A 26,164-nucleotide genomic window follows, 5' to 3' on the forward strand; every position below is an offset into this window, starting at 1 on the left:
TTACTGAGAAAGGGGGAGGGGGAATTCTCTCCAGAGATTGATAAGGTTATACCCTATGAGTGTCCAGCTTGGGCTCATAGAGATTCTGTATTTTCTTTTTGTTCTCTTAATAAATTCTTTTCTTTTCTTTGGACTTGGTTAATTCCTTCTCTTGTGGAAATTCAGGGGAAGGGGAGGGGGGAAGAGACAGTTCCTCCTAGGTTTGATTCAAGCAGTTTGAATCAGGTATCTCTTTCCAGGACTAGGGAAGGGGAGGGGGGAAGTGAGTCCCTCTTTGTGTTGAGTCAAGGATTTGACTCGGTGTATATCTCTCCAAAGTGGCTAGGAGAGAGAGAGAGGGGAAGTGGGCTGCTTCCCTGTGTGGAGAGATTCAAGGAGTTTGAATCAAGGTATCTCTCTCTCCGGAGCAGGCTAGAGAGAGGGAAGAGAGGGGAGGGGTAAGGTTCCTCCTCTGTGAGTTGATCTGTGTTCCCAGGGAGTGTCTTTGAAGGGAGACAGGGGGGAAACAGGGGTGTCCCGGCCCACGTAATTGACCGAGGTGGTGGCAGCAAAAGGGAGACCTACCCTAGGATTTTGGGGTGGGGGAAGACATGCGGGTCCTCACTTTGAAACCCCCCAGTTTCAAGTGAGGGTAGACTCTGACAGCCACATTCAACCCAAATTTGCAAATAGATTTGTTTGATGCATTTTTCGGCAAACAAGCTATTAGCCAAAAGAAGTGTGCCCAGCTCTGCTTTGAAACGCAGGTAATAATGGTTTGTCTCTGCCCACTGTTAGTAGGGTTGCCAATTTTGGTTGGATGTATTTCTGGAGATTTCAGCACGACATAATCTTTAATTAAAGATTAATCTTTAATTCTGGGAGACTCCAGGCCAATCCTGGAAGGCTGGCAACCCTGACCGTTAGCAGAGCTCTAGAGTGGCAGTGACAAGGGAATAATTCTGAAAGCGCTCAGCGTCCTGCGTTAGTAACTCTCGTACCTTCACACAGGCACTCTGCGATAGATGCATTTTATAAATCCGAAAATGACTGGCTAAAATTGAAAAGTAAAGTGTGTCTGGGGTCCGAAACAATTACCCAAAGCACTGGACTTTCAATATAATTATGATTTCTGCCCTCTTCATCCTGAGCACCTCGTGACTTGCCATCTAAAATTTCCAATTGTGTTTAATACACTTTACAATCTTTCCCACTGGTCCACTCTGGCAGCTCAGGGAGCTGCAGATGTCTCGGGGACCAGGAAAGCTATGAATGAGGAGAAACCCTGCAGCTTTAACAATGCTTTAGCGAAAGGGGGCAGAGGAGGGGAATGAATAGACAGGTTGTGTCAGGTGTAAGGAAGGTTACTTGAAACTAGACCCATTTTTCAACAAGCGAAGCATGAAAGGTGTTGTTAAAAAGCACCCAGATCCAACACAGGAGGTGCTCAATGTAAAATATCCATTACTGGTTATGAAACCCAAGGGAATCTGGTGTGTTCAGGTTACTGAGCAAAGCAAGAAGTGACTTTAAATTCTGCTGGCTGAGCAGTGCTGAGATCTGTAGGGAAAGTCACTTCATCTCCTCCTGGTGGAGGAACAGTACAAGGCAGAGAGACAGAATATGAAGATCCATGGCAAGCACTGGGGCCCAGATCCACTGAAATTTTCTGTGCCGCCTAGACAGACTGTCTGCCAGTCCTCCCCTTCTTCCAAGGGAGGCAGCCTAAACCCACCACAGCAGCTGGACAGCTTGTACTTCACTGGCTCCTGCTTCTCCACCTCCGATATACTGCACCAACATTATGTGACATTAATCCCAGTGAACCTGCCTGTGACAGCGCCTTCTTTCTGGAGCACAGGTAATGCTGAGACACCAAGATCAGCAGCACCCCCTTGGAAAACTCCCACCACAAGGCAGCCTATTTACATTATAACTCATAAGACCCACTCACGCGAACAACCACCACCCAGAATTTCCAAACACTCTTAGAGGGTCGTTCTAGGCAGCTGTCTCAGTGCTGGGCAATCCTGCATAGAGGATGAGGAGGGAAGACTTCCTCTTCAAGGAATGATCTAGCAGAAAGGTGTTCAAAATTATAGGTAACAGAAGCCAGCAGGCCTAACCTGACTTCTTTTAAAACTTAATAAAGTGCTCTGGCTGCAAATGAGCTTTTCTTTATTCTTTTATTTGGCTTACTTGCACTGAAATGGGAACTGCAAATATACACGGACTAAAGTCCAGTGTAAGATTGGAAGGCTGCTGTAAATTATTCTGAGAGACAAGGTGGATGGGTGGGTCTGGCCAGATCTGAAGAAGAGCTCTGCATAAGCTTGAAAGCCTGTTTCTCACACCAACAGAAGTTGGTCCACTAAAACATATTTCCTCACTCACCTTGTCTCTCTAATATTTTGGGACCAACACGGCTATAAAAATACTGCATACAACAATGTAAATTCTTCTGACATTTATGGGGTTGTGTATGGAAGATCACAATATTTGCCTATCCTTCCTAAAACATCAGGGCTTGCAATTCACCAGTATCTGGAGAGCAAACAGGATTTGAGGTCCAGTTTTCACGCCATGGGGAGATAGAGAAGACAGGCAAAAGGTAACAGTAGGGGTAGACTGGGCAGAAAGGAAGAGGAAAAAAACAACACACAAGATCAGGAGAGAGAGGTGAAAGCTAAAGCTTGGGTTTCAGCTTGGCATCCCCCGCCCAGGTCAGTGGGGCTCGGGCGGGCTCAGGCTTCTGTCCCCACACTCCTTGGGTCATGTAGTAATTTTTCTGGTCAGAAGGGGGTCGCGGTGCAACGCAGTTTGAGAACCCCTACCCTAGACCATCTGCCCATCCCTCATTTTCTTCATGAAAAAAAGAGAGTAGGCTTTGTTCACTTGGGGACTCCATTTCCACAAAACTGGGTTAAATCACAGTCCTTGATATTATACCAAAACCAATGAGTCCTGGATTTCAAAAGGATAGTTTATCAAATGAGTTCAGAGAAAGCCAATCCTGCCACAGGAAAAGGCACTTCCAACTGTATTAATCTGTGTTGCACTTCTGAGCCATCAGTGCTGCCACCTTCACTTTGCACCAATGTGTTTAAGAATTGGCATAACAGGTATTTAATTATATGCATGCCACATTTTTCAAAGGTGTTCTAGAATGCAAATCTGTTTGGATAGACCGGCGTAACTGGTTTTAAATGGCCTAATTTCTTGTCAATCCAAAACGCTAAGTGCCCCATTTGATACTGGTACAGTGAGTTGTCAGCACTGAGGCTTCTAAAGCAAAGAAAACAGAACACCACATCCTGAGATCCCCTGGTCGATGAGGCTGGATAGCGATGGAATTTGGAGCCGCCCCCATCTAGAGAGGAGCAGTCCTAATCCAGGTCAGTAATGACCAAAATTAGACACTATTTGGTGACCTAAATCTTAATCCAATCTAGTCTCAGTTGAGAAAGGTTCCACATTAGAAAATTCATGAGCACAATCAGTTTCCTTTTCAGTAGTTTCAAGCACTGAGATGAAGCCAGCGAGATTGATCTCTCCTCTGAGCTGTAGGAGTGATCTCATGAACAGGGACAAGGTCTGTGTTTAGAAGTTTGCACTATAACTGTCCATGCTATATCTGTCCTGTCCCAGGAGAATTTTATAAGCACTAATTTCACTTTAAAATAAATAAAAGTCTTATCACGTCGGTGTGTCTAGATTTCAGCTAGATGTTATCAGAACTTGACAATTGCCTGTCACTTTTACTCAAACCTTCTGTTTATCATCAAGTCACACATTTGTGTTAGGCAGCCTGTATAACCAAATGCAAAAGATTACTCCAGTATATCCCTACAGTAAATAGCACTGGGTCAGCAATCCCAGTTGAACCATCAAGAACAAATATAATGAAATGCAGGTTAAATAGCAGTCAGTGTGATGCAGGAGGCGGACGTTAATATTAATGAAGAAACAAAGCATTGCTTGCAAAATGTGGGAACTCCGTTGTGCCTGTTCCAGCTAATGCTCAAAACAAAAAGAGGAGGGAACAAATTTACTTTCCCTTTCTCCCTCCAGCAAAACATGTCCTCAGAAAGGAAAATGTAGCATTAAGTTTTACTTTTCTGGTGATACCGCAGGAAAAGGGAGAAAAAACAGACTCTTTACGATTTTAAAAAGAGTGCTCACAGTCAGCACCTAGGTGCATATACAATATAAACAAACAACAATTTAAATTATACTATATTTATCAACTTGAATGCTCTGTGAGATATTTAAGCCCCAAATCTTCCCTCCTATACACCGGCCAATGAATGGGAACTGTGGAGGCAGAATTTGGCCCTTAAAGCTATGACTAAAAATCTGAGTAGTCCACATTTAAATACCAAAATCTTAGCAATTTTAAATGTTGAGAGGAAGCCTGGCAAGGGAGCTAGAAAAGAAGCCAGTCCTGCTTCTCAAAATAAAACATTACTTTATCATAACCTCACTGAATGACAAAATACTGAGCACTTAAACGACTTCACTGAGTTTTGGATCAGGCCCATCCAAAGAGGTTCATAAAAAGGAGCAAGTATCATTAATCTCTCTAAAAAAAACCAACACTCCACTGCCTGTGAAACTGAGGCACCAGAGAAGTTAATGGACTTAACAAAGGCAAATGGCAAGGCAGTGACAGAGTCAAGAATAGAACCCAGGTCCCTCTAACTTCCTAGCTACTCGACTATTGCTGCCATTTATTGCAGGAAGAAGAACAGGAGTCCTTGTGGCCCCTTAGAGACTAACAAATTTATTTCAGCATAAGCTTTCGTGGGCTACAGCCCACTTCTTCGGATGCATAGAATGGAACACACAGACAGGAGATATTTATACATACAGAGAACACGAAAAGGTGGAAGTATGCATACCAACTGGAAGAGTCCAATCAATTGAGATGATCTATCATCAGCAGGAGAAAAAAAACCTTTGAAGTGATAATCGAGATGACCCACAGAAGGTGTGAGGAGAACTTAACATAGGGAAATAGATTCAATTAGTGTAATGACCCAACCATTCCCAGTCTCTGTTTAAACCTAAGTTAATTGTATCTAATTTGCATATTAATTCGAGTTCAGCAGTCTCTCTTTGGAGTCTGTTTTTGAAGTTTTTTTGTTGCAAAATTGCCACCTTCAAGCAGGGGCGGATCTAGGTATTTTGCCGCATCAAGCACGGCAGGCAGATTGCCTTCGGTGGCTTGCCTGTGGGAGGTCCCCAGTCCCGCAGATACGGCGGCGCACCTGTGGGAGGTCCGCCGAAGCCGCGGGACCAGCGGATCCTCCGCAGGCATGCTGCCGAAGGCAGCCTGCCTGCCACCCTCGCGGCGACCGGCAGAGTGCCCCCCGTGGCTTGCCGCCCCAGGCACGCGCTTGGCGTGCTGGTGCCTGGAGCCGCCCCTGCCTTCAAGTCTGTCACTGAGTGGTTAGAGAGGCTGAAGTTCAGGTTACATGTAGGGCTCTCTCCTACCATCAGCATGACAGTGTGGTGGTATTCTATACAGAAAATAGCCCAAGGTCAATATGCCCACCATTAGAAGAAAACAATGGCCCATGAATCTATTACATACAAATCTCCTTGAGCAATTTCCTGAGCTGCTTCTCCTGGAAATCTGAAAGAGAACTGAACATTTTAAACTTGTCACTAGATTTCTTACTACGGTGTCCAAAACAAAAAAAACTCCAAGACTGAGAATGCAGCCTAGTCACATGCAACAGTTCCTCAAAAACACGCTATTGCACTGAGAAACATTTTTCTTTTCTTTAAACACAAACAGATTCAAACCCAGCATAGAGATCCTGCTCCAGACACAGGTGGCATAGACCAACACGTCATTATTTTGCTGTCCACCGTTAGATGCCAGGGCAGAAGTGCTGGTTTTTAGGGATTTTTTTGTTTTCAATGATACATTTTGCCTTTCAGAAGTGAAATGATCAAGCAGTAAGACATGAGAGAGTGGATGCTATTAGTAATTATCTTTTGCCTGGTAGTGTCAGGCATGAGGCCGAAACACTCAAGAGCATATTTATGACAAACTCCTCCTACATTTTTAATTGAGATTATAAAACAGATCTTTCTTTCAGTGATGCACATATTGTAATACAGTGGTTTTCAACCAGTGGTCCGTGGACTCCTGAGGGTCTGCAGACTATGTCTAAGGGGTCTGCGAAAGGTTGGTACTACTATAGAACAGTGGCTTTCAACCTGTGATCTATGGGCCCCTGGCAGTCCTCTAGCTATGTCTAAGATTTCCAAATGAGTTCACACCTCCATTAGAAATTTTTTAGGAGTCTGAAAATGAAAAAAAGGTTGAAAACCACTGCATTAGAGGTTATCTAGGACCAAACATGCAAATAGAAGCTACAATTGTTTGTTTACTGTCTCTTCCCCAGAACTTTCACATCAATTAGTCTTGTCCTTCATCTTATTGTAGACAGCAAACACCTGCATGCATAAAGCACGAGGGCATCTTAGAGACTAACAAATGTATTTGAGCATAAGCTTTCGTGGGCTAAACCCCATTTAATCGGATGCATGCAGTGGAAAATACAGTAGGAAGATATATACACACACAGAGGACATGAAAAAAATGGGTGTTGCCATACTAACTATAACGAGAGTAATCAATTAAGGTGGGCTATTATCAGCAAGAGAAAAAAACCTTTTGTAGTGATAATCAGGATGGCCCATTTCCAACAGTTGACAAGAAAGTGTGAGTAACAGAAGGGGAAAAAAATTAGCATGAGGAAATAGGTTTTACTTTGTGCAATGACCCATCCACTCCCAGTCTTTATTCAAGCCTAATTTAATGGTGTCCAGTTTGCAAATTAATTCCAATTCTGCAGTTTCTCGGAGTCTGTTTTTGAAGTTTTGTTGTTGGAGTATTTATTGCAACTTTGAGGTCTGTAGAAGTGGGTTTTAGCCCACAAAAGCTTATGTTCAAATAAATTTGTTAGTCTCTAAGGTGCCACAAGTACTCCTTGTTTTTTTTTGCTGATACAGACTAACACGGCTACCACTCTGAAACCTAGCAGCATGCATGCGTCTGCAGCTATACAAAAAAATTATTATTATTTATATACGACTCCTTATCCTCTACTAAACTTCTCCTTCTAGGAGATCCTTTTGCCTCATTTGCCCACATCATCCATTCTTCCATGACACAACTTACTCACAGAACAGCTTCCTGAATCAACATTTGCCACTACCCAAAAAAGGGTTTGTTTTGCAAAGCCAGTGTGCAATATCATATTAAAACTCCACCACACACCATTTGCAGTGATTGTTTGTATGGCCTCACTGTGGGTTCAGATTGTCAGCTCTTTGGAGCACGGACTACTGGAAAGTGCCATGTATATCTACATGCAAATTATAAGATTACAACATCATGTAATGTAAGTAAATGACTGTGAACACTCCTCAAAACAAAAGTGTTTAATTAGAGAATGGAAGACTGTAAATAGCCAAATTTACTTCCACACTTTTGACACAAATCATTGGGCAAAGGTTACAAAAGGAAATTCTGCAAGAAGAGAAAGTGACACAGACAGAGAGAGAAAGTAGATTATGTCAACAACCAGCCCCAATGCATATGCTGGTAGTGTGATACAAAAGGTAGGATTTCAATGCACTAGAGTTTTTGTTTGTTCATTTTTTAACTGCTCAGTATCAGACTTTGGGTTTCTTTTTATTGTACTAACAAATAATAATTATAAGCAATGGCAACACCTCACTCAATGCATGCTGTGTCTTGGCTTGTTTTTGATTGTGTTGTTAAACTGGCAGCAATTTGGAGCAAGGACACATTATTTGTTTGGCACAGATCACCCTCCATTCAAAACAGTGTAAAACCTACACTGCTCTACAAACAGTGAGACAAAAGCAATTGTAAAATTAAAGTACTCATCAAAAACAAAGCATCTTATTGGGAAAAAAAAAATCAAACATCACCCCCTAATTTATGCTGCTTTGTTAAACGCTCAGAGGAAGCCTTAAGATGATACCGCAAAACACAAAGGAATAGAGGGAGCAATTCCCCAGAAAACCACGGCTCACTCCTAGGACTACCTGGTGTGTAAAGAAATGCCACTACGGTGCATGTTTGTGTCGCACAATGTGCCAGGCTCAGGTGTTGGTTCCTAATTAGATTGTGCTTCATGCAGGGAGAAACCACAGAAGGGCAATTGAGAATATCTGAGGAAGTCAACTACCTCAGCTCACCTGGGCATTTTAATAAGCAGTGGACTAGCTCTCTCATAGCAGAGAAATGCCTAAGGCTAGTACTGGCAAAAAGGAAGGAAGATCCCCTTAAGAGTTGCATTTAGCTTCTTTTTCAACTTGGAGCACCAGTAAATCAGCTCCTGTTTTAACGTCTGTGTAGGATCTGGAATCCGGGCCACTGGTCCTCTCCACAGAGTGAGACCCAGTAAATTAAGATGAAGAAACCTAAGAAGGTCACAGTACTGTAGACAGAAGCGCCTGAGGCAGAATCAGGTTTCTGGTATTGAACTGCTAGTGGTATGCGCAGATAAGCTTCCTGTGGGTCCACAGATGAACACTGGGACGACCATGCGTGCTGTGTGAGACCCTTTTGGGCACAAAGTGACCTTGGTCTAACTATTTCAAGCCCAAAATGGGACAAACCCCTGCTTGTTCTCTTGCCCAGAGAATCTCTTGTCAGGAGGAAATGGAACAACAGGGTCAATTGCTTGTATTTGCCTATGGCTAATACCTTGATCTTTTGTTCAGGAATTGAGGCAGCCTGTGGGGGACAACGCTGTTCTGAGCAAAGGGGATAGATATAGGCAGTAACCTTGGGATGCTGCAGACAGCTCAGTGGTCTGAGGTGATCAGGTCTCCATTGGTCTAGAAAGGTGAGAAGTCTGCCCTTTAGCTCCAGAGGTCTCTTGAAAGGGAGAGAGGAGGACTCCAGGAACAGACATAACAGGGAGCCTTGAGCTCCCTCTCAGGAAGGGTTAGAGCCAAAGAAATAGTTCCTCTGGAAGCTTCTTTCCTTTACTGCCAGGGCCATAAAAGTTAAAACTTGGGTCTGTTATAAAAGTTAAATATTTGGGGTCGGCTCTTCACAAGCTCTCGGCATTGATCTAACTGCTCCCATTGGCTCCCACTGAGCACTTCTGAAAACCCCATCCTTGGGCTTTTCCTGACTAGCCACAGCATCTGATCCCAGTTTTCCAAAAAGGCCTTAAGAGTGCGATGGAAGAGGTTCCTAAAGAGACAGCTCCCCGGCTGAGGCAGAGCTATACATTGGACTTGGAAGAAAACTCCTGCCAGATTTGCTCCAATGGGAAGCCTGGAGAGCTTAGCTGAGTTGGTGGAAATGACAATACTTTGTAGTGTGTGGGGGCAAGGGGATTTCACCCCATGTGTTGTTACTGATTGTGTTAACTGCCAGGTGAGGGTATGATTTAGTCAAATCTTTCCCTCCTTCACAACTGGGGGTTTTCCACCTAAGTAACAGCTGCACCGTAGGCTTAATTTTAAGTGAGTTAGTGATACCACTGTCAAGAAAGATAAGTTCTCTAAAAGGGAGAATTTAGAGGAGCAAGACTCTTCCTCTGGGACATCCTCAGACATAGCTGTCTGCAGGGACAACCCCACAGGAGAAGACAAGAGAGCTTCCCCAAAGCTCTTTCCTAGCGATTATCTGTTTATTGTGAGATTTGTCAAGAAGGTTTAAGCCAGCTTTATCAGGAAGAGTAGGAGATGCAGGGGTGTGTGTGTCCTGCCCTTGGGCAGCTATTTAACAATGCAGCCAGTCTCTGCAGACATACTGTTCTGGTTTCCCTATTTAGGGTGGGGGAAGGAAAGGGATATTTTAAGGAGCCATTTGCACTCTTCACTTCAAAGGCTTTAGCCAACAGGGAAGCTAAATCAAGTGGCAAGAGAATACCCCCTACTGACAAAAGAGTCAGGAAATATTTTCTACTTCTCCCCAAAGACTTCTATGCAGATCAGCCAGACCTGCTGGAGGTGGAAGATCCAGGTAAATCTCTTGTCCATCACCTCCTGATTCAACAGTTCAGAGTCTCTGGAAACAAATAAGGCAAATCCAGCTGATAGAGGGCCTGCAAAAAGAACATTTAATTGCCTTGCTCTTTGAAGTTTTCTGCCATCTCAGACACTACCAGTGGATTTTATTCTAAGGTTTTGCAGGCTGGAAAGAGCAGAGATTTGAGGCTGCATCTTACTCTCTAAAGAGGCAGAGAAAGACCAAGGAATTTGGGGCTGATGGGAGGAGACCTAAAGTCCTCAGTACCAAAACTGTTATAGATCTGATTGGTGCTACTGCCTCTCACGTGCAGTCACAGATCCATTCAGCATTTCACAGTGACACCTTAGGGTCAAAGTTAAAGAAAGGGACTAACTATATTAGATCAAAGTCCATCTGAAAGCAAAAAGGACACAATACCCTAGTAGAGGTCACAGTACCAGGTAGCAGCTCAGAAAGCCACTTCCCAAACTCTGCAATTTCCTCTCAGATATAAAACTATTAAGTAAAACTAACTCATGAATTCAGTTCTTGCTACTCAGCGCAAGGAATAATAAAGCAGATAAGCCCACAAAACAGCCGGGTGTGCTAGCAAGTAACTATCAAGCCAGTTTATTTTTGTACAGACACTGTATTCAAACAACTTTTCAACAGTAGATCTAGACTGATTTGACTTTCTTCCTTAACACCTCTCTACTAACACCAAAAATGGATGCAAGCATGTGACTATTATCATTACTGCTACTACTATGATGTAATTAGGGAAGCACTGTCTTTGTTCCAGCTGGGAATTTCTGCAGATTTCCCCCAGTCAGTAAGAAAAGGAGTTCAGTATGTAATAATATATTACTAACTAAGAGAAATGCAGCCCTTGCAGTATGGGGTTTCCTCAGCGAGAATATAATAATACAGGGAGATGGTGTTTGAGGGCAGTGGGCAAAAAGAAGTATTTATCAAGTCACCTTTCAATTCTACTCTTCTCTTTAAAACTAATGATCCTTCTTTCACATCAGTTTTCTCTTGGAACGGAGGCTGTCACAGTTACAGGAGAGCTGCCTTTTAGACACCTCTGCAGTGCCTCTCGAGTGCACCCCTCAGGTGACTGCCTGGCTCTCTTCACCTCTCAAGGTTGGAATGCCACAGTTCAAGCACTCTTTGACTGGGACTCCGGGTTGCAGCCCCCATTTCCCAACTGTGTAAAAATGACAGGATCAACTGTATTTGGCACCTGCATGAAAATTTCTCTCCAGAAACTTCTGACCTGCACCCAATTAAAGTGACTGAAAACAAAAGTATTGTTTATTTACCCAAAGGTACATAAGCAGAGGAAAGTGTTAAAACACCAAAAGCCCCATATGTCTGGCTCCTACCGAATACTTATCTTTACCTTGCAAGTTTTTGGTAAATTCCACTCAGACCAGGGTGCCTACTTCTGACCTGGGAGGGACAGACAGATCTGCTGCTGTTTCTCTCTCTCTCTCTCTCCCTGTCAGCATCTCTCCCCAAGCAGCTGCTGCCTGGTCCCCCCCATTCCCTTCTCTCCAGGCAGGTTTTAACAGTTTATGATCCTTTTCAACTTAGGGTCCCAGATGGAAAAACAAACTTGTTAACTTGGCTTGAACCGGTCAAGTAGGCATTTCCCAATTAACAGTTCTTCACTGTTCTCATTAGGACCCTTGGTATTCTCTCTGGAGAGACCTTATTTCTGTCATTGCTTCATTTTTCCAACTTCATAAAGGCAGGCAGAATAATATCAAGCCGGTAAACTGACGTACATATAATACTCATAACAATAATACAGCTAACTCCCTCAATCCCCATCAATGCCTATAGCAATATCCAGTCAGGAGCATCAGAAAGCTTTTCCTTTTCAAACCTGCCCAGGGAACAAGAGCTCTGTAACAGAAGGGAACTTCCTCCTTGGTATTATTCCTCTCCATATGGGGCGGGGGGGGGGGGGGGGCAGTGCAGGAGGAAGGCTCGAAGTAGAAAAACTTTCTACAATTGTAGCTGGAGATTCTTGGCTAAACTTGTAGCTAAAGGTACCCAAATGAAGGACAACAGGCTTCCCCTTAGCTCCCTGCAGATATTATACTTGCTCAGTTACCTTAATATAGATGAGAAGCAGCACATAAATTATGTTAAGTAGCAGCAAATGTCACAAACTAACGCTGTTTTCAATACATCCCTCAACTGGGGTGATGTTTCCATTGGCATTTGGATTTGATGACAAACATTTATAAGGACAGCACTGCAGTTTGTTTGTAAAATAGGTAGAGAAGGAAACTCGAATAACTGAATTTAGAGATGGAAAAGGCAGACTAGGCCATCTTATTCTCGCCTGCTGAGAACTTCCATAGCCAGTCTTTGCCCTCTCTTTGCTGATTTGTGCTTGGATAGACCCAGAGTTTCTTCACTTCTTCTCTCCCATAGAAAGTCGCAATCCTGGGATAGTTATTTCAGTGATCACCGTGAAAGTAAGCAAGTCACTGCAAATAGGCAGGTTGTTTATTAGTTAGAACAAGAGACTAGAAGTCAGGAAACCTGTGATCTGGTTCCTGACTGAACTTTGGTTCCCTTTCCTAACTTGCTGTGAGACTTTGGACCTCTCTATGCCTCAGTTATGCCATCTGTAAAATGGGAATGATAACACTTAAAGCACTTGGCTTAAATTATTGAGATTCTTGACTGAAAATCACTGAAAGAGTGCGCAGTAACGTTATTAGCATGACAATTCCAGTCCAGGATCCAAAGAGGATGGGTTGGGAAGGACCTAAAGCTCTTGTTTCCCTCCTATTAAAATCTCTCTCTAAACAACGCTTTTGTGTGTTCAATATATCAATTTTAAATGTGTTTGAGTGTATGTGCAGCAGGCCATAAGAACGGCCGTACTGGGTCAGACCAAAGGTCCATCTAGCCCAGTGTCCTGTCTTCCGACAGTGGCCAATGCCAGGTGCTCCAGAGGGAATGAATAGAACAAGTGATCCATCCCCTGTCACCTGTTCCCAGCTTCTGGCAAAGAGAGGCTAGGGACACCATCCCTGCCCAACCTGGCTAATAGCCATTGATGGACTTATCCTCCATTAATGTATCTTGTTCTTTTTTGAACCCTGTTATAGTCTTGGCCTTCACAACGTCCTATGGCAAGGAGTTCCACAGGTTGACTGTCCATTGTGTGACAAAATACTTCCTTTTGTTTGTTTTAAACCTAGTGCCTATTAATTTCATTCGGTGGCCTCTAGTTCTTGTATTATGAGAAGGAATAAATAACACTTCCTTATTTACTTTCTCCACACCGGTCATGATTTTATAGACCTCTATCATATCCTTCCTTAGTTGTCTCTTTGCCAAGCTGAAAAGTCCCAGTCTTATTAATCTCTCCTCAGATGGCAGCTGTTCCATACCCCTAATCATTTTTGTTGCCCTTTTCTGAACCTTTTCCAAGTCCAATATATCTTTTTTGAGATGGGGCAACCACATCTGTATGTGGTAGTCAAGATGTGGGCATTCCGTGGATTTACATAGAGGCTATATATAGAGATATTTTCTGTCTTTATCCATCTGGAGTAATCTAGAAGTGGCCTAAGTTTTTATCAAAATATGCTTTCCCATTAGACTAGTTGTTTACTTTGAAATTACAGATGAGTACCTGCATAGACAGATTATTCATCCAAAATACTATATGTAAACAAGGTGCAAACAATTGTGAGAAAAGCCATAACTCCACACTGAAGACAGCTCTTTGCTTAAGTATTCAAAATTAAGTCCACCACAACTCACCTACTTGATTTAGTCCATTAACTGCTAAAGCCTCCAAAGCCTGGGTCTCTTTATTGACCAATCATGCGTTAAAAATACCTTATCCTATGGTTTTCAGTTAATACTGTTTTACTTTGGATTATTTATCCTCGACTCCTTTAAAAAGGGCAAAAGTGAACAGCAGCTAATTAAATTGTATTCCATATACTGTAATCAATATGCTTAACCCATTACAGACAAGATTAATGCTGTATCTTGCTAAAAAGTAGTGGCAATTGTGGAGTATTATTGTTGCCACAGCACACTAATGAAAATGGCCAGAAATATGAGTCAAAAGCGTATAGACAGTAAATTCTTTGGACCATTTAAAATTATGCTATCAGATCAATAATAAAGGTCCGAGTGCATCCTTGGTGTTGTCCAACTGAAGTCAATCGAGTTCCATCAGGGATGAGTCTAGTCCAATATCTTCTCCTTCGCCCATCAAAATCTTCATCCACGTCAATAAAAACTATAGATTTTTAACAGCTAAAATCTTTTAAATCTTTTACATTTTACTCTTTATGCCACCCCAAGGTTGTATTTTTCTAATGACAATGAAAACCGATTACTGTGAGCCCTTCAGAACAGGTACTGTCATCTTTGCGTATGTGCCCAGTACCTAGAATGTCATGGGCAGGACTGGAAAACAAACATCCAATAGTGAGAAAGATCATTTTGGTTTACAGCAAGTTTCACTTTCTGGTTCTCCTGCACTAGGTTATGCTGCTTGGGTTGCAGACAATGCAGTGGGGTGTTTGTTGAAACAAAAAACTGTTTCCATTGGAATTTAAAAGCAAAAAACCTGTTAGACCTCAGTCCTGCGACGGGGCTCTGCATGGGCACAGGCATCCACATACATGATGCTTTTGGAGGATCAGGCATAAGGGTGAGACATTCACACAGTACTTATTTCTGGAAACATTTCTAACGGTCTTAGGTTTTGTAAAAGATTTTTGTATGACAACTTATTTTTTAATCTAAAGCTGTGGCCATATCTGACTAGACACATCCCTTTAAAAAAAACAAACAAAAATAATGTCTGAACAAATTCAAAGATGGATCCCTAGTCAAAATATAGTATTTTAACCACATTTTCCTATTACTACAATGTATGACTCTGTGCAACTTTTCCTTACATTTCACTTGAATTTAAAGGTTTTGGTTCAGTACTAAAGATCTTTGTATTTTCAGAGTTATTTATGTTTTAGGCAACAGTACAAAGCTCATATCACGGTAACAGGTTTCTGTGTTTTTGCCCATATTAACTTCATGTTCCCACCAAAACGTGCAGTTGGGCCCCCCTACCCACAACATCCTCCAGCTGAAATGGGTATATTTAGTGACTGCACAGCCACAGGAGATGAATGGTGCACAACCCTACAAACTATTTTCCAAACATTAACTTAAATCTGACCTGATCGAGTCTAAAGCCTGCAGCAATATCACTGGTGTGCTCTGGATTAAAGTTTAGTGGCTGGAAAAAAAACACCAACCACCTGGAATAATAGTCTCTGCAAAAGACTTTGGGAGAAGGGGAAGCTGTGAGGAATCTGGTTACCATAAAAAAAAAAACCAAAAAAAACCCAGTCTGCTTGTTCTAAAGAAGGAGTCTTTCTTCATTACTGTATTAACTACATTTCGATCCCATACAGTCATGTGAAAAGAACACATTTCTTGAACAAAAACACAGTTATGCGATCCTTGCCCTGAATTATATTAAGCTTTCTCCAGAAAGAAGTGTAAGAAAATGTCTGACTGTCTCTCCCTCCCAGGCTACTGGTTAAAGCTGCAGACTGAGGACTCCTGGGTTCTTTCTCTAGCTCTGCCATCAACCTACTTCATGGATAGTAGGTAAATGAGGAGAGCTGCTGGTCAAAGAATCATGCTAAATTGTATTTCGCATATGTTCCTCACCTCCACAGGAGGTATAAATCTACATTCCATCAAAACGAATACACCAAAATCTGCAAATTAAACCTAAATCCCACCAACAAAATGCGTAATACCAGAATCATAAAATGTGAAAATTGGCAATTTTATTACAGCAGTGTGACCCTTTTGGAAACAAGCCTTCAAACCAGGAGAAATGCTACCAACTCCAGGTTCAAACAGAGAAATGAAACCTAATGGTTTCATTTCCTTCTCTCATTCCTGTCTCTGTGCATTGTTCATACTGTCCTTTATGCATAGAATGATCTCAGGATCCCAACCCACCAACTTCCCTTAACTGAAATCACTCCTACAAATTCACTTTTGCAAAACCTATAAGAAGTGATTTTACTATAAGTTAGGGGAGGAGAACATTAAACAATCCAACTCACCATCTCTAGATTTCCTAGTGCATCTTGACTTTTATGTGCCAGTGTTCTACACTGTAATCTTTTCAGATCAGGCACTTCTTTATTTTTGTACATTCTAAAATACAATCACATTGCCAAGGCTAAACAAATACAATTTTACAAATACTAAAACTCTTTAGGCCTCCCAGTCTTTTATAGACACCTAATGCAAAAACTTATTCCTGGATGGGCACAACATTTACAAAACACCAACTAGTAGCTTTATAACAAAACCTGAGACAGCAGTATGGATCAAACGAGTTCTTGTGCACGGGTATGACACGCACGGGGTTTAACGAACTCACTGGTTTCATTTTGGGTTTTGTCTTTCTTGCACTTGGTACAAACTAAGCCCCAAACTGAAAACCAAAATTAATGGGGCGCAGTCATGACCTGCAGCTGACGTGTACATAATTCCTACTCGTTAACTTTTTTTTTGAAGGGAACATCATGGAAGGCAACTGCAGTTAAACATTTGAATATGCACTAGTCACTCTATTGCTCTGTGTGTGACAGACAGACAGGGCACTCTGAACACAGAGGCTTCTTGGTTTTCTTAAAAATCACTGAGAAATTAATGCTGGCAGCAGGCAGCATAGCACAATATGTCAACGGCAATTATCTTCTCAATATTTCTATAGATTACCTAATACACTGGCGTGATTTTGCAATGCCATTCATTTTGCCACACACTTTTACCAAGTAATTTGTTTGCTTTCACTTGGTCACTTTCCACAGCCACCAAGTGCTGAGGACAATTGGGCATAAAACAAATTGGAGAACTGAAGGAATTCTTGGGTAAGGTCTAGATTATTATAATATGAAACCTCCCCACTTGCATCTATGAGACTCAAATATCCAATAACATCACAACTAATGGCTGGACTTTGATGGGAACAAAGGTCTAGAGAAAGTACTATTTACAACAAGCAGAAATTAAACTGCCAAAAAAAAACCAGTCGAGCATTTTTAATACGCCCCTAAAATACTCTGGGGCTAAGACATATCCAAACCCTGCACAGGAGCACAAGAGGAAAGGGAGGAGAAGGCAGCACAAGTCTCCCCCACTAATGTCCTTGTACAGGAGTTGGTCATAAGGATCAGCAAGGTGTGCTGGGCACAGTCCTCCTCTGGCCCCCTTTACTGGCAGGCTGATTCTCGTACCAGAAGCACAGCTCGCTCTGCTTTGCGTCTATGCATGGTCACAGGTGTGAAATGCAGGATTTAGACATATGTAAAACAGGGACCATTCACCAGCTATTGCGTTGGTCATAAATCCCTTGAGGAGCAAAGTCTCTGCTTCCTGATATTATCCCCTATGGGCCATGGGTATTTGACAAGTGACAGGGCCGCAGCCTCAAACCTCTATACCAACAAGCAACTCTAGCTGGGTGGTGAAGGACTGCATGTTGCATCCTCCGAAAGGGTGACATTTGGGGCATGCTTCTCTAGGAGGAATGCTGGTGGATGGGGACTTGCACTGTATAATGGTGCACCCCTGCTCGCTCTCTCACACACACACACACACACACACACACACACAGCTAGGGGGACCAGACAGCAAATGTGAAAAATCAGGATGGGGGTAGGGGGCAATGCCTATATAAGAAAAAGACTAAAAAATCAGGACTGTCCCTATAAAATCGGGACATCTGGTCACCCTACACACAGCCTTAAAAGCTGCAGTATGACCTTAGAGTATCAGAACTTCTACAGATTTCACAATGCAAATTCTGAGCAGTATTCTTACTTATTATTTAAATAGGACTAATATATAGCCATTTCTTTAAGTGGCTGAAAATGTTAAGAAAACCACATACGGTAACACTGTGAGAAAACTGAATTAAAAGAGGATATATAACCAGCAACAGTGATTTATAAAAGGGTATGAAAATGTCACTTATATTAGATATGCAAACTTTAAAAGCCTCAAAGTCCTAGCACGACACCAGACAGTGAAAGAAGCACTGGACCTCTCAACCACAACATGCTTTCTATTTTTCAGTTAGACTCAAAAGCATTTCACCATTTCTAGTTTTGTTACTAACAAGACACGTGTTCCTTTGTTCTTCTGTTTCACTATCAGGGCTATGTATAAAAATCTAGTGAAATATTTCTACATTTAAAAACATGTTTATTGATGCATATATGTATGTATGAATGCAATACAGTACTTACATAACCAAACTGAAGTTCTGACCAGTCCTATGTAGTTCTACTCTGAAAAGTGACTGTAAAAAAATGCAATTCCGTGTTTGTCATCTCCCTTCAACTCCATATCCGATATGCTCTGTTCATAAGCAAGTTACCATTTTCCTAACTACCTGCCCTGCAAATGCAACGAGGTATGTGAGAATCAAGTTGGTCTCTCTCTTGCACCATCACCAATATGGATTCTACAGAGCAAATTATGACAGAAGGTAACAATTGTGCAACTCCTTTGCCTTCAATGAGGTTTCATAGAAGGGACCAACTGGAAGTTAGAAAACAAATCCAAGCCTGTACAAGGAAGAGAGCCCGTCTATTTCACTCTCTTAGCTGTACTGGCTCTGCAGGCGTATGAACCAGTAACAGCTCATTTTCGTCACTCAGAGCAGCAGACAGGACACCAAATCCACACAAAGGTTAAAATCCTGTGCTGGGCCTCCAGGAGGCTCTGGGGGAGAGAAAAGGTGGCTTTCATTTAAACAATTTTTACACCCTCAGAATTCTGCACTGCTTCAGGAGCTAGTGCAGCCCCCAATTTACAACAGCCTCGTGAGGGCGGCCTCTGGTTTGCTCTGCAGCCTGGAGCCGTCCAAAATCCCCCCTAGCACTTGGGGGCATGATCCTGCCCCTAGCATGCTCTCTACCCTGAGGTTTAAAGGGTGGTCAGGGTACTGAGTGCCTGTGCCAGGATGAGGGTGGGAATTCTCCTATAGCCCTTTGTGGTCCCTATATGCTGCTGCTGTGGCTTCTATCCTAGGGTGACCAGATGTCTCAATAGTAGGGGCTTTGTCTGATATAGGCAACTATGCGCACAAACACCCCGAGAAAATAGTGCCCCGATTTGTCACACTTGTTATCTCATCACCCTCTACACAAGAGCAGAACCTGTCCCAAGGAGCACATTCAAATAAAATGATTATACATAGTCTGTTTTCACAGTAGACCCACACTTGGAAATGAACAGGCCTCTGAGGATTTGAAAGAGACAAATTAATGTCCTGTTTAAATAATCTGTTAATGGATTTGGTCATTTGCCTTCCCTTGAGTAACCTTACACTCTTAGGGTCCAATCCTCCAGTAACAATATCTTCTAGGAGACGCTTTGTTTGAGTAAAAAATGACAGAACGGAATCCATAGCTTAAGTAGTTCTCTCTCACTGCTTACATTGCACAAACTTGGCATAAGTGACATAATGCACATATACAACAGAGCTACTGTGCCAGACTCTGCTACACTGACATTGGCTGGCTGCATAGATGGAAATTAATGGTCACAACATGTACCTATTTCTTGAATTTCGATTATGAGCAGGTTCTGTGAAGCATGATCTCATTCTAGAGACCTCAGAGCTCAGAAAAATGCCTGTTTTATTTGAATCACACAAGATGTGTTTATGAGACTTGGCAATAAGTCGCAGCTCTCAGGGTTTTTTCATCTGTAATTAAACACAAAAATTCAGTGCAACTTTCCCACACAACTACCCGGGTCCAGAGATGATGGTTCCTATTCTAGCTGTAAATGGGGTCCCAGGTGCGCATACAAATAATGCACATACATAACAGTTCACACACCTATTTATGGGCATGAGTGCTGAGACACTGCTACTGTGGAAACCATAGCTCTGACTTTCCTGGCTCTTAGGTTTTAAATTCTCAGCCTCAATGTGCACTTACATTGCTTTTTGCCTTGAATTAAAACTTCTGCGCCTTACAGAAAAGGATATGGCAGAAATGTCCAGCCTCAACAAATATGAACCGAATCATCATTTGAATTCTTTTATATGGCACTGTGTATTTAAAGGATCCCCAAGCAGTTAACATATGAGGAGCCAGATCATGCCCTGGGTTGAGTGGGAATGAGAATGGAGAAAAGATGACATGGGGGGGGGTGTCCTCTTCCACCCCAATCAGCAGCACTTAAGAATCTTAACCTTTTGAAGCCATAGGCAGGGGTGCTGGTTCTTGCCTGCACAGTGCAGCCGAGCTCCAAGAAGGTATGGGTGACACTCCCTGATCAAGAGACAGCTTCCCAAGCAGCTCATGCATCCTTTTACAAAGGAGCAGCAAGGCATAGCTGGCTCTGAGTGCCCCGTGGCACGATGGTTCTAGCACTAGAAGCACAGCTGGCATTGCTCTACTCCCCTGAACAGTCACTACTGCGAAAGGCAAATTTAGACGGACGTTTAACAGGAATCCATTCAACAGCTACTGAAATGCAACCAACTCTAGGGTGCAATATAGCTGCTGTTTGACAGCACATAACTCTCGGCAGTACTTTAGAACGGGAGGGGAGGAAGAATGCCATATCCAGTTAAAACCGCGGAGGGGAATTAGGGAGGTAGAATGGAACTGGCCTGTCTGATATTTTTACAGCGACAAGGTGAGTGAGGTGAGAAAGAGAAGTTTTCGAGCACACACAGCTCTTCTTCAGGTCAGCTCCATAGTACATTTTCCAAAGTCTAGGCATAACTATGGAGGAACAAAAGCTCAAATACATTTAAACACGTAGGGCAAATTCATCCTGGATGGAACTCCAATGACTTCAGTGTAGCTTAACTAGGGATGATTTTGGCTCATTTCAATTTATGCTGATCTATAATTTTAGATGTAGAAAGTCTCTACAAAAAAAATATAAAATAAAGTAACTGTGATCCTGTGACAACACATCTCAGCATCAACTGACGAAGAAAAACTGTGCCACCGCATGAAAACAAAGTTTGCTCTTGGAGCTGGTTTCATCAGCAGTTTTTAGGTGTCCTCAGGACAACTGCATATTGTGTAATCTCCATTTGTGTCACAAAACCCTTTACTAAAACTCACAGCAAGTAAAGTACAGAGCACAGCAATAGCCTCCTCATTATTATTTCAGAGGAGTCCTATTTTCATTATCATCTTAGGCATTTATAAGGCACCCGTCACTCTGGTATCTAGGTGCATAGGCAATTTACAAGGACGATTGGTAGGCTGTTGATCATCAACATAAAAGTATTTCCCAATAAGTGAAGTGCTAATCAGATGACATTCTTATCATAAAAAAAGCTGCTCTTAAAAAAAAAAAAAAAAAAAGCACCCAAAGTCTTCAGACGCTGGAACACAAAAGGCACCATCAATATAAAACAAAGTGATTGTTCTGATCCTACCATCCTCTCCAATATGCACATGCAGGGCCTCTTCCTGTAGCAGGCTCCAAGCAAAAACAAGACCTGGCTCAATTGGGATGTCAAAACATCAAATGTTACATATTTAACTCTTGCGCTTCTGAAACCCCAGCCACGGAAGGATTTTTATTTTTTTATTTTTTTGTAAAGAGCTTGATATGATTACACCTTCCTCACTGTCGCTCAGTTAGGCAGGACAAAAGGTTTTGCTCAGTGTTACCTATGGAACCTTGCGAAAATAAAATTTTAACGAAACTCTATTTCACTCCCCCAGTTTTTATTCCCAAACTCAAGACTACTTTGAATGAGCTCTACAGGTTTTCTTAAATTCTTGCATGTGCTTTTTGTAAAGGATCCCTTCCTCCTGCCCCCACCCCTTTCCCCGCAGCCCACATTTCGTCTCCACTTTAGGCTCTGCTTCTTAGCTGCTTTCTTTCAGCCAAGGGAAGCTTAACAGGAGCCCATAATCACTATCCTGAGATTAGCCCCAGGTAGGTGTTGCAGATAGAAGCATGGCATTCCCTTTTTCAGAGCCAAACACACTGCCAAGCTCAACGAGTCAGGCCAGATCCTGGAATCACACTCGGGTGTCTTGCAGAGTTAATGCGGGACCAGCCTCACTCTCTTCATTTTAACCTCTGCAATTGCAACTCTGGATTTCCTGTCTTTATGCAGGGTACATGGTGCTTTCCCTAGAGAACAAGAGTTACTGCATAACAGCAATTTTAGGTAGAGCCAAACCCTGCTCCCACTGATAAAACTCCCATTCATTTTGATGGAAGCAGGATTGGGCCCATGAAAAGCTGCTGCCACCTTAAACGAAAACTCCCCTGCTACCTTTTTTGAGGGTATTATTACTACAAGTATTGAGACGTCACAGTCTGTGTGTGTACAGACAGAGCGTGCATTCAGACTGTATATCAATACGCAGTCGGACACTTTAAAAGTGAATTATGAAGGAAACAGAGGTTCCAAGTATCTGCCCTTGATTGCTTCTTTAAGACACAAAGATGGCTACCAAGGGCCCCTCCCCACCCAAATATTAATGTTGGCTCTGCTCTTCCCCCTCACACATTAGAAATATTAGGTCCTGGCTTCCCTGTTTGCTGAAGGGATCTTTGAAGGACTGGAGCTGAACAGTAACATCACAATAGGCTGATGCCGGAGCTGCAGCTTTCGCAGCCCAAGACTCAGTACTCCTTTCTGACTCACTTGAAGTTTGGAAAGCTACAGCTCAAATTTCAGCCTCTGGTGGAGTTGCTATTCAACTCCAGTCCTTCAAAGAATCCTTCAGCAAAAGGGAGGGTAGCCAGGACCTAGTATGTGGAAAACTGGGAGGGGGGCGGTCACTGGGGGGTGACAGAAGCAAAAAAGCACTCAGCCCTCACATTATAAAGGAGCAGTGAAAGGCACATACATTGTTTTAAATGCACTGGAATAGTTTTAGGGTGATTTGTAAATAATAGGAAGTTCTGAACAAACAGCTCGAAGAAGGAAAAAAAATAGAATGCCTCTTTGTAAGAAGACAACAGCAGTGAGTATAGGTTTTGAGATACTGTTAACACCTTTTTGACTTTTAAATAGGCTTTTAGAACGTATTCCCTTTTGTGCAACAGAACCGTGAAGACGAACTTCTGACACTGGTAACTCGTTAAGGGAAGACTAAGATTAATCACAGGCTTCAACTTCTGCACACTGTTGTCCCATGTTACAATCTGTTAATATACCGGGAACTCCTCTGAGGCCGGTAAGGGATGTTAACACTGCAGTTGTAGAAAGTCCCTGACCCCAAACTATCACAGTGGCATTTGTCCAATTTTTAAAATGTGCTGAAATGCTCGTCGTTAGAAGAAAGCAGATTCAAGCCCATAATGCCCAACAGATCATGCAGAGTTTCCATCTGTGAATAAGCTAGTCACAAAACATGGGTTTTTCAAAAAATATCCCCTCTCAATCCTGCAGGGCCAGTCTTCTGGTTTAAAACCCACTTCCCAACCAAGACTGGCGCCTCAAAGGAAACCTGTATTAGAAAGTTTTCTCCTCTCCAGTCATGTTACCAGAGGGGTGGAGACTGGGTCAGCCTATAAAAAGAATGGGGGCACACCAAGTGGTTGAGCTGCTTCCAAAGCAGGACCAGCACTGCTGTCCCAGCTCAAAAAGATTTGAACACGTACTTACTTTGTGTGTGTTTTGTAAGTATCGGTCATCATTTAAGCATAAAAAAATAGATCTGAGGAGAATGTTCCTATTAGCCTTATTTAACATATGTGTGAGCTGATTGTAGTGCCTTTCATCCAAACAATCTCAAAGCATTTTGCAAACCACAGATGCACAGGAATGCTGCACCTGCTGCTGAAATGCAGCCACTTCTAAGGTGGAAACACAGCAACTGTTTACCAGAGCATGGAAGTATTTTCTGCCAGTTTAATTACAGCAATGTTTTATAAATAAACCGAATTATCTTTTACACTGTATTCACTTATTAGACAGAACCAATCTAGAATACTAGATGTCTCCCTGAATGTGGTTTTTTCTTGTACTCAAATTATAACAATTTCATCTGCTTGAGATCCTGTTATAATAAGTACTGAATAGAAGGGTCAGGCACTTGTGAAGATATATATTTTGACTGTCAGTGACATGTTATACTGGGACCCAAATGTACATTACAGTATGTTACTCACATTTGTTTCAATTGAAATACCAAATAAAACACCCACTGCAATGCACTCTCTGTCTGCTGGCAGCATTCCATATAGTTAAGCTCCTGATGTCCTTCATCCCCAAATGCTCCATTAGAAGCAGCAGGCTGTGCTCTATTGTTGGAAGACTCAGTGGAACACATCCCCAGTAGGTCAGTTACCTCTCGTCTAAATCGCTTAAGGAAAGAGTATGTTAGAACCCAACAACTGTTTCCTGTTCACACCTGATGGAATAAACAATTTGACAACTACCAAAGTATATGTATTTTTTAAAAGGGACATCAGAGCTGGCAAGCGGTATTGGACTGACAGCTCTGGTGACTCAAGAATCTGTTGATCCACAGGACAGTAACTGCATGAGCAGTGGTAATGCAAATTTCCACATACTCTCACCAATAAGCCTCAACCCTAAGCTGGAATGAGCACCTCCAAGGTGGAATTCAGTTTTTATGGCCTATTCAATCCTAGAGCTCCCAACGTGAAACTAACAATTATAGGGGTTGTTCTTGAAATAGGAATGCCTGTTAACCAGGAACCGGACTAAGACCATCAGTTCATGTCACATCTACCCCATTACCAACTCCCTGAGTCAAACCTGGCTAAAACCACCCTGGCTCAAAAAACACAGCAGTTTCTAAAGACCACTTTTTGAATAGAGTACATGCTCTACCTTGTTCTAATCACATAGACATTCACGTAGCTTATCTAAATTGTCTCTCTTACCTCATCCATTTTTTCTGATGTTGGCGTCTGGTCACCAGGCAGCATTTCTTTAGTCTCCGAAGTCTCAGCTTTGGATGTCCTACTCAGCTGATCAATAGGAGTCATACTGGCCTCTGACGTTCCTCTTGAATTCTGACTCAGAGGAGCTGTCCCAGGGATTGGCTCGTCGTCATCAGAATCTGGTAACGGTGTTGGACTAATGTCCTCCAAGCCAGTGCTGGAGGGACGCGAGGACGGGGTTTGAGCTCTGTAACTGGGCTGAGAGTTAGAGCCGTACAATGGGATAGGAGAAAGCTGGGAGGAGGAAGAAGAGATAGGGCTACCTTCCATTCGGATCTCATTGTCCGAATCATGTTCGTTGAGAAAAGGTAACTTTGTTCTCTGCTCTTTCAAGAGCATCTCAATCCTTGAGTCTAAACTGTTATGCTGCATTTCAGACTCCATGGTTGGGGTGCCAGGTGTCTCGCTCCTTTCTGGAGTCTGAGAGAAGGATGCTGTACTTTGTTCGGTAAGACAGTTTGACTGTGGCAAGGATGGGAGTTCCTCCTGTTTTTCTTTCACAGGAACAAAATCAATATTAGTAGCAGCACTACTTTCTACTAAGATCTCAGCTGGAGGTGGTGCAGGTCTCCCGTACTCAGTGTCTCTGGAAGTTTGGGGATACTGCTGTTCATCAGATGGGGGAAATACAGCTGGTGCTTGGTATGGAGAGAAGGCAGATTTATAACTTGAAGAACCAGAGTGGCTCAAGGGAGGAGTGTGAGAATATTGTACTGGCTCTTGCTGATGAGACTTGAACGTGCTAAACTGATGTTCTGACCCTCTGTAAACACCCGCCGAGTTATGGACATAGTGATGTCCTGGTCGTCTATTGTAGGCATCTGTAAATTTTGTTTCATGTCTCCTGGGTTTATACCCAGAGTCCTGTCCGTAATGGTAAGCTGGTGTCGTTTGACGACTGGAATAGGTTGAATCTTGGGAAAACGGAGTCCCCAGTCGTGGGGTGAGTGGGGTTCCTTGGGACTGTGGGGTATACTGGCTATATGAGTTTGGGGTGTCTTGCCGACTGCTGGAATAGGCTGTATCATGGGAAAACGGGGTGCTACTGTTTGGGGTAATGGATGATCCCGCAGAAGAAAGGTTACTGTCTTTCAGACGTTTTACAGAATCAGTCAACTATAAAAAATAAAATAAAAGTAAATAATAGATATAGAC

The 26,164-nt window shown here is 42.6% G+C and overlaps 1 protein-coding gene across 15 annotated transcripts in view; it reads right to left on the bottom strand.

Moving 5' to 3' along the window:
• SETD1B (SET domain containing 1B, histone lysine methyltransferase) overlaps positions 1-26,164 on the bottom strand; it is a 107,926-nt gene that overhangs the window by 35,652 nt on the left and 46,110 nt on the right. For all 15 annotated transcript variants that reach the window (XM_044989806.1, XM_044989810.1, XM_044989809.1 and 12 more), the window contains one exon: positions 24,950-26,125. In XM_044989806.1, the coding sequence (XP_044845741.1) occupies positions 24,950-26,125 (1,176 nt within the window). The remainder of the gene's footprint in view (positions 1-24,949; positions 26,126-26,164) is intronic.

Source organism: Mauremys mutica, chromosome 16, assembly GCF_020497125.1.
Source record: "Mauremys mutica isolate MM-2020 ecotype Southern chromosome 16, ASM2049712v1, whole genome shotgun sequence".
In the NCBI taxonomy this organism is placed as follows: Eukaryota; Metazoa; Chordata; order Testudines; family Geoemydidae; genus Mauremys; species Mauremys mutica.